At 37.8% G+C, this 9,288-nt stretch overlaps 1 protein-coding gene across 1 annotated transcript; it reads left to right on the top strand.

Annotated features, from left to right (window-relative positions):
* Positions 1-1,431: 1,431 nt before the first annotated feature.
* Positions 1,432-8,494, top strand: LOC132706934 (uncharacterized). The gene is made up of 5 exons (XM_060678532.1): positions 1,432-1,500; positions 1,581-1,768; positions 4,978-5,149; positions 5,504-7,024; positions 7,082-8,494. The coding sequence occupies exons 1-5, from the start codon at positions 1,432-1,434 to the stop codon at positions 8,492-8,494; spliced, it is 3,363 nt and encodes a 1,120-aa protein (XP_060534515.1).
* The last annotated feature ends 794 nt before the right edge of the window (positions 8,495-9,288 follow it).

The following is a 9,288-nucleotide window of genomic DNA, read 5'->3' as shown; positions in this document are numbered from 1 at the left end:
CCAAATTAAAGTTCTATACATCGAAAAAAAAACACCAGTTATTTCTGTGCAAGGACATTTCAGGATTCTTGGTATATAATTGGTCCGACAATCATATTGTTCTACATACCACAATATACATTAACTGACATCCGTTCTTGGATATTCACTGCCTGCATTTTGTGTGGATTATCTTTGAACCAAAAATGTTTATTATTCCTATTAAACACACCTCATCCGTATATAAATATATCTATATAAATTCCAGCCTCTGCCTTTTATGTTCATCGGTTACACTTTGTACTGGAAGGATCTTATACCGGTAAAACTTGTGATGTTTTAGCGTTCGTTGAATTTTACTACAATACTTTCCGGATAATTTTTTAACTCAGGCATAGAATATTCAGAATTTTCTAAAAAATATGAAATATAAAAATTAAGAATGTATAATAATTTACCTTGAAAGTAAAGTAATATATTGAGGTCTTCATCAAAATTTCTTTCCATTGTCGTGGTCTTCCGTGTGACACAATTTCTGACGTCAAGTTGTTTCATTACATTTTTAATTGTATTTATGGGAAGAACTCTTTTACCCGGATATATTTGTCGATATTCGCTTTTAACCCTTGCAAGATTATGTCCGTTCGAATAATATATTTTTTTTATTTGGCGTTTTTCCTCCTCAGTATAGCCTATTTGAAATATCTTCAGTTATTTAACTTACGCTGTAGATCTTTAGCTTTGATTAGTTGTCAAAAGTGGAACATTGTATAATATGGTTGCTATCAAGGCAGACTTGACCATTTTTAAACAATATGGCTATTGTTCAGAAATCGAATGATATATTTTTAAACTGAAATATCTCAAAAACGGCTATCAATAAACCATACCTTTTTGAAATCAGGTAAATAAGATCTTCGATTTAAGCAAATAATATATATTTAAAAAATTAATGTTGCTCTCATTTTGACAGCTTGCGATAGTCGCTTGTTTTTTCTGGCATCGTCTATCTTTCAAAATTAACCCTGTATGTGGCTGACATATTATATTGCATATTAATTTTGAAAGCTTTCAAATCGTTATTACTTGTTCCAATCATAACTATAAAAAATGTGCCAAACGAATCTGTCAAAAAATATGCAGTCTAAGCCTACTTAATTCAAGCATTATTTTCTCTACTAACAATTTATAAAATAGATTTTTGGTGTCCAGTTAGCATAGTATTTTTTGATATTACATTTACCTTAGAAATTACAGGAGCCTGGCACCCATATCAAAACACTTGAAGTGCTAAACGTATGGAGAGCGAAGCAGGCTTACAGCAAATGATATGTATTCTACATTGAGTTCGCAAATGACCAAATAAAGTGCACCTAATATGAAGAAGAAGCACAACTCATGACATCATCTGAAGACTGAAATATCAACCCTACTTCAAGAAACATTAGAGAAATGACAAAAAGGATGCAGAGAATATGCTTCAGAACCTTCACGAAGAATATCTGGCTGAAGGTGGACAAGGTGGAGACCTAGATAGGAAAGGAAAGGGGTGACAACAATAAAAAATATATAATTATTTGGAGCGATAATAAACGACACAGGTGATTGCAAAGAAGATATTCAACCAAACCATTTCCAAAATAGTGAAACGACTTATACACAAAAGGATTATGGAGACCGTTGTCGTTCATGGTGTAGAGCCTGTCTCCAGCAAACTACACGTGTTTGATCGGAAAAAACAAGAAAACATTGCGGGCAACAAAAATGGAGCACTGGAGAAGGAGTTGTGGTAGAGACAATAGAGGTGTCTCGGGTCTTCTGGTAAAGTGAACGAATCTAAAAACCGTGTATGAAACCCTGTACGCATAACGCACCGAAATCGTACAATTAACTCCGCATTTTGTCGGCATGCCAAATGTGGTCGCAAAAATTTACTGCCGCTTTTTCAATCTGCGCACAACAATACCCAGTTAAAACAGATTAGTACCGTTCTCGAAGCAAGTGCCGCCCACTACGGGAGTTTTGACCGCAACTTGTCACAGTCGGACAAATTTACAACACTTGTCACCGGGCAAGGGTTGCGGAGCGTCTCCGCAATACAATGGAAACGTTACCCGCGTAACGTAACCGTAAATCACTTGGGAAAACGGGAATAAAGTCATCATAGGAAACGGAGCCCACGGATATTTATGGCCGCATTGTTATTTTAATTTTGTGACAAAACCGCATGGGTTCGGTGATTATTCGGTCCGAAACGTTTGGGCTTCTTGTTTCCCCGAACGATACGGTTCGAGATTAGAATCTGGAGGTTTGTGGATCACTTGTGGCCGTCGAAGTTTGTTATCGAAGGCGTTCGACCCGCTTTCGTAGAATCCGGATGAGCATCGTCCGTTGTCTATGCTATATTTGTTGTTAATCCGACAGGGTTAAATTATTTTAAACCAAATTTCAATCGAGTCGATTAGAAAAATAATATAAAAAATCAATTTAGGTCGACTGGCAACCTAGCCATTGTAATTGCCATGTTAATAAGGTAAGCCTCAAAAAGCTATGGCTTTATCGTATGTTGCACCAGATACTTTAAAATTACTGTTCAGTTTTGGTTATTTATTTTGTATACTGACACTAAATATTAATTCATTACCTGGGTTTTCTATATTGATTTCTTTATGATTCGGGGTTAATCGAATACATTTATCAATTTTTATTTTAATTTAATTTTTTATATACTTTATGGTAAAAAACGCGTGTCATTTCACCGCGATAATATGAGCCCTCGGGTTTTGTTTGGCCGAATTACCGCGCATAGTTTTCGCGTGTTTGCGATTGGTAACCCCCACTACATTGCTGCAATGGACATGGTGTGGAGAAAGAAAATCCGAGAGGCCTCGTGGGTCTTACACTAGAGTGCACATAAGGTAGGCCGTTTATTTTATAATTCGAGGGTTTATCCGTAGTTTTGTTTTGTTTGTGATCAAATTTTAAATTAAGAATTTATTTCGATGAACTTGTATACTATTATTCCACACGCGGCTTCTAAAAGGAAGTCTAGGAAACATTGAGTCTCTTACATATGGTCTTCGAGCCCGGATTTTTAAAGAATCAGTAATTCAAAAATAAAATTATTTTGTCTTTTCTAAATTCATTTTCTAATACTAAATTGGTAAAAATAATTTTGATTTCATTCACTATAAAGGCGTTTAAATAAGACGACCTTGAATAAATTTGACGAAGTATCGGAAAACAGGTAAAGAATTTAAATCATTTAGAGTTTTTTGCGGTCTTGATTTTGTGTACGATATTTTGATTGTTTTTGGTTATCAATTGTGGTTTTGGTGGATTTTACGAGGTTGTTCGCATATTTTAATATAATTGAATTTAATTTCTTCTTTCTTGCCATTTTTTTATGATATAGAAAATTTCTAAAAATATTTTTAAACCATGGCAGATTCAAAAGTAAATAGAAGAAGCGTTTTTATACAAAGATTGAAAGAAATCTACGATTTCTGATAAAAGAGTAACGGATGTAATGCTTGAGCAGCAGGAGCTAATTCGAGCGGAAGTTGATGATCAATACTTTTCAATTAAAAGCATTTATAGTGAACTTTGTATAAAATCTGAAATATCCATGATGGTACCACCTTCGCCACCAGGCCAGAGCCATAATTTGCCGCCTTACCTAAATTTTAATCTTCCCCGTTTAGATATACCTGTTTTCTCAGGCAATTTAAAACAGTGGCCGACATTTTTTGATTTATACAGGAGTTCGGTGCATAATATGAACTTTTCCGCTTCACAAAAATTTCAATTACTGCTTACTCTCGTAACCGGAGAACCGCTCAGTTTATTGAGAAATATTCCTATAACTGATGACAATTACGCAGTAGCCTACGATACTTTAATAAAAAGATACGACAATAAACGGCTTTTATCGACTCATTACTTCAATGAAATAATGAACATTTCCAAAATTTCAAATCCATCGAATCAAGCACTGCGTAATGTTGTGGATAAGTTTTGTGAAAATGTGGAGGCATTAAAATTATTGAACTTTCCTACTGCGGAATGGGATTTTTTGCTTTTTAATTTACTCTTAATGAAAATCGATTCTGATACCTTACAGCGATTTGAAATGGAGCACGCAAAATTTGATATACCCACTTTTGCGCAGTTGAAATTATTTCTGAATAACAGCTGTAAGGTTTTAGATACGTTGACCTATACTCAAGAAGAAAATAAATCAAAAAATGCCGGAACCATTTATAATAGTAAGTCTTTTGCCAGTAACCGTCAACATAAGTCAGGTTCTAGGAATAATGGTGATCATTCCAAAGCATTTTTTGCTAATACTCCTTCTAATAACGTTCCTACATTGAATTGTGGTATCTGTAGGACCCAGCATTCCATTATAAACTGCTCCGTCTTTTTAAGTAAGACTCCTCATGAGCGCTATTTACTAGTTAAACGCAACCGTTTGTGTGTGAATTGTTTGAGTTCGTTTCACAAATTTTCGAAATGCAGTTCTAATAAGACCTGTTCTTCTTGTACGAAACGCCATCATTCTTTACTACATTTCGAGTCGGCACATGGTAATGAACGTAGTCCACCTAATGACGATGTTTTGCCCAGTGCTAATGACTCTTCCGTAGATCAACCACATTGTGGCACCACTTCCATAAATTCTAATAGTGCATTTACCCTCCTTGCGACTGCAAAAGTGGACTTTCTGGACAGCCAAGGTTATTCCCACACAGTTAGAATACTACTGGACAGTGGAAGCCAAGGCAATTTTATATCCGAAAGATGCTTTAAGAAATTAGGACTTTCCCGCTCTCGTTTGAACATTCCAATTAATGGGTTAGGTAATATGACATCTGTATCGTCGAATGGTGTTACTTGTTGTACGGTCCGCCCGGTGGGTAAGAACACACCTTCTTTTCCCATAGAATGTATCGTTTTACCGCAGATTTGCTCCTACATGCCTTCTGTATCTTTCAGTCGCGAGAACTGGTCACATTTGGAGAATTTAGTCGTTTCTGATGACACCTACAATACTCCTGGACCTATAGATGCTCTCATCGGGTGCGAGTTATTCCCTTTAATTTTGTTGCCTGAGAAGGTGTGCGGTAAAGAGTTGGAACCTGTCGCATTCAATACATTATTTGGCTGGGTGATGGGTAAAATTGATCGTATAAAAAGCAAGTCCTCATATTCCTGTTGCACACTATTGGAAGAAAACCGGGATATTAATAAAACTCTTCAAATGTTTTGGGAAATGGAGGAAGTTCCAAGTAGCAAGTCTTCATTAACCCTTGACGATCCCGCTGAAATTTCTTTTAACGAGACTCATTCTCGAACTCCTGAAGGACGTTTTATCGTTACTCTACCGTTTTCCAGTGGTGAGCCATTATTTTCTGACTCACGCTCCATAGCCCTAAAAAGGTTTTATAGCTTAGAGCGCCGTCTTCTTAAGGATCCTCCATTATTTGAGATATATTCCAAATTTATGAAGGAATACTTACAGCTGGATCATATGGAACCCGTGTCTGCTCCTGTCTCTGACGTTGCCCAGCGCCACTTCTACATCCCTCACCATGGGGTTACTAATTCGAATAGTACGACTACTGCATTGCGCGTAGTCTTTGACGCATCTTGCAGTCCGCGGGATCGATCGTTGAATGACACTTTGTTGATTGGTCCCAAACTACAAAATGAAATTGTAAGTATTCTGTTAAGTTTTCGAAGGTTTCCTGTAGCATTTACTGCCGATATCAAAATGATGTATCGACAAATACTTGTTAATGACAGCCACCAAGACTACCAACGTATTTTATGGAGATTCTCCCCTCGAGAACCTGTTCAAGATTTTTGCCTAAAAACCGTAACCTACGGATTAAATTCAGCTCCTTTCCTTGCTCTGAGATGTCTTTTACAATTAGCCACCGAGGGTAGAGATAGATTTCCTAGGGCCGCAGCAATTTTAGCGTCCCAAGTGTATGTTGATGATATATGTGTATCTTGTAAATCTTTAGAGGATGCTGTGGATATCAAACAACAACTTATTGCTCTATTGGATGAGGGTTGTTTTTTCCTTAGAAAATGGTCTAGCAATTGTGTTGACTTCTTAGCTACTATACCTTCAGATATTCTACAGAAACCTCTCGCACTTGACACTAAATCCGATCCTTACTTGAAGGTTTTGGGTCTCAGATGGTCTCCAGAGAAGGATATCTTCTCATACGACATACAATTTCTCAACTCGACATGTACTAAGAGATCTATACTTTCTGAAATCTCCAGAATTTTTGATCCAATTGGATTACTTTGTCCCATAACTCTATTAGTTAAGCAGCTAATGCAATCTTTATGGGCGAGAGGTATCGACTGGGACAGTGAAGTGCCCGCAGATATTGCCCAAAGGTGGACCGACTACAAAAATGAATTGCCAAGTCTGTCAGCATTAGAAATACCCCGTTATTGTTTTATTTCAAAGTATGTTAGTTTAGAATTCCATGCTTTTGGGGATGCTTCAGAGCTAGGTTATGGAAGTTGTATCTATTCTCGCCTCGTGTCTCCAGATGGCCAAATTTCTACTTATCTCCTCTATGCTAAGAGTAAAGTATCTCCATTGAAGAGATTGAGTCTTCCTAAATTGGAATTAAGTGCTGCATTAATGGCTTCCAAATTGCTTAAATATGCCTTAAATGTCTACAACATTCCCGACGTACAAAATATTTATGCTTGGTCTGACTCGACTATAGTCCTAGGTTGGATAAGGTCACCGCCCTGTCGTTGGCGCACTTTCGTCTCAAACAGGGTGAGTCAGATTCAAGACAATGTAGCACCTGAACGTTGGTTTCACATCAAATCAGAAGACAATCCAGCTGACCTTGCGAGTCGCCCTGTCCTTCCGTCTGATTTAGTTGACTGTCCCTTATGGTGGGCGGGACCAGCTTGGTTGTCGCGTCCCTCCGAAGAGTGGCCCAAACACGAACTTGGTGAATTGGACGAACCACTACCAGAAGAAAGAGCGACCATTCTCACGGTAATAAAAGGCTATAATCCTGTTGGTGATATTTTGAATAGGTATTCGTGCTTACAGAAAATACTTCGCCTTATTACTTATTGGCGTCGTTTTCTTGGCATTCGTTTTAAAGTGGTTTCAGTGGTTAAAAAGGGTCCTTTCACGGAGTACGAGTTATTTCAGAGTCTTCTCCGCATTGTGAAGCAAGTACAAGCAGAAGCCTTTTATGAAGACATTTCCAATCTTTCGAACAAGAGTGTTTGTTCCAAGCCGTTAAGAAAGCTTGCTCCTTTCATCGATGAACAAGGACTTCTCAGGGTAGGCGGACGCCTTACTCACTCTCAACTTGATTACGATCAGAAGCATCCCGTTTTGCTTCCCAACAAACATAGGTTGACTGATCTTATAATAGAGGATTTTCATAAAAGATACCTTCACTGTGGACAGCAGGCCTTGCGCTATTTTATATCTCAACGGTTTTGGATTTTGGGTGCTAAAGGAGCTATAAAACGTATTGTCCATAAGTGTTTCCGCTGCTTTCGAACACATCCTCAGGTAATAGAACCAAAAATGGGCGATTTGCCTAGTTTCCGCATTACCCAAGCCAAGCCCTTTCAATGTACTTTTTTGGATTTCGGTGGCCTTTTTCAGATACTGATGTCAAGACATAAAGGTTGCCGTACTCAAAAGGCTTATCTATCTCTCTTTGTGTGTTGTTCTACAAAGTGCCTGCATTTGGAACTGGTATCAGACCTATCCACTTCTGCCTTTCTTGCGTCATTGCGTCGCTTCATCAGTCGACGTGGTAGATGCTCCAAACTGCACAGTGATAACGGTACCAACTACGTTGGTGCAGCTCGATACTTAGCAGATTGCATGGCTAAAGCAGCCGCTGAGGAATTGATCGAGTGGCAATTTTTCCCTCCTTCAGCGCCTCACTTTGGTGGGTTACACGAAGCTGGCATTAAAAGCGTCAAAACCCACATTACTAAAATCATAGGGGAACAATTACTTACCTATGAAGAATTTTACACAGTTCTCACTCAAGTTGAGGCCGTACTCAACTCTAGACCACTTTGCGCTATGAGTAGTGATCCCAACGATCTATCCAGTTTAACACCAGGTCATTTTCTCTCCTTAGCTCCTTTATCAGCTATTCCCGATCACGACCTCACTTGTGTTCCTATGAATAGACTTGATAGGTGGCAGTTACTGACCAAAATGCATCAATCATTTTGGAAAAGATGGCATATGGAATATCTTCATTCTTTACAACAGAGAGCTAAATGGGATAAAGATACCACTCTTATCACGCCGGGCACTCTAGTTGTACTGAAGGAGGATAATTTACCTCCCCTCCAGTGGAGACTGGGACGGATTAATTCCATTCACCCTGGTGCTGACGGTGTTCCACGAGTAGTCACTGTCAGAACCCAAAACGGTTTAATCAAACGACCGGTTATTAAGGTATGTCCTCTGCCGGCCAATTAATCACAATTGATAAACTTTAATATTAGCATATTTTGTTTATTTTCTTTTTTTTTTTGTTGTTTTTTGAAATACCGTTGTATTTGGTGGGCGGTATGTTCAGTTTTGGTTATTTATTTTGTATACTGACACTAAATATTAATTCATTACCTGGGTTTTCTATATTGATTTCTTTATGATTCGGGGTTAATCGAATACATTTATCAATTTTATTTTAATTTAATTTTTTATATACTTTATGCTAAAAAACGCGTGTCATTTCACCGCGATAATATGAGCCCTCGGGTTTTGTTTGGCCGAATTACCGCGCATAGTTTTCGCGTGTTTGCGATTGGTAACCCCCACTACATTGCTGCAATGGACATGGTGTGGAGAAAGAAAATCCGAGAGGCCTCGTGGGTCTTACACTAGAGTGCACATAAGGTAGGCCGTTTATTTTATAATTCGAGGGTTTATCCGTAGTTTTGTTTTGTTTGTGATCAAATTTTAAATTAAGAATTTATTTCGATGAACTTGTATACTATTATTCCACACGCGGCTTCTAAAAGGAAGTCTAGGAAACATTGAGTCTCTTACAATTACAGAAGCCTAAATTAGAGTATGCATCAGTTGTTTGGTCTCCTGGGTACAATTGTCATATTAATAGCCCGGAAAACAATCAGCGTAAGTATGTATGGTATAAGTTGGACCGAATATATCCCCACAAGGCTTTTCTCGTACAATATTGTTAAATAGATTTGTTTATTGGTCTCTTAGTGATCGCCATGATTACCATTATTTAATGACTTTATTTAAAA

This window comes from Cylas formicarius, unplaced genomic scaffold, assembly GCF_029955315.1.
Source record: "Cylas formicarius isolate icCylForm1 unplaced genomic scaffold, icCylForm1.1 PGA_scaffold_9__14_contigs__length_23061073, whole genome shotgun sequence".
NCBI lineage: Eukaryota > Metazoa > Arthropoda > Insecta > Coleoptera > Brentidae > Cylas > Cylas formicarius.
This window is presented reverse-complemented; position numbering and strand designations above follow the sequence as displayed.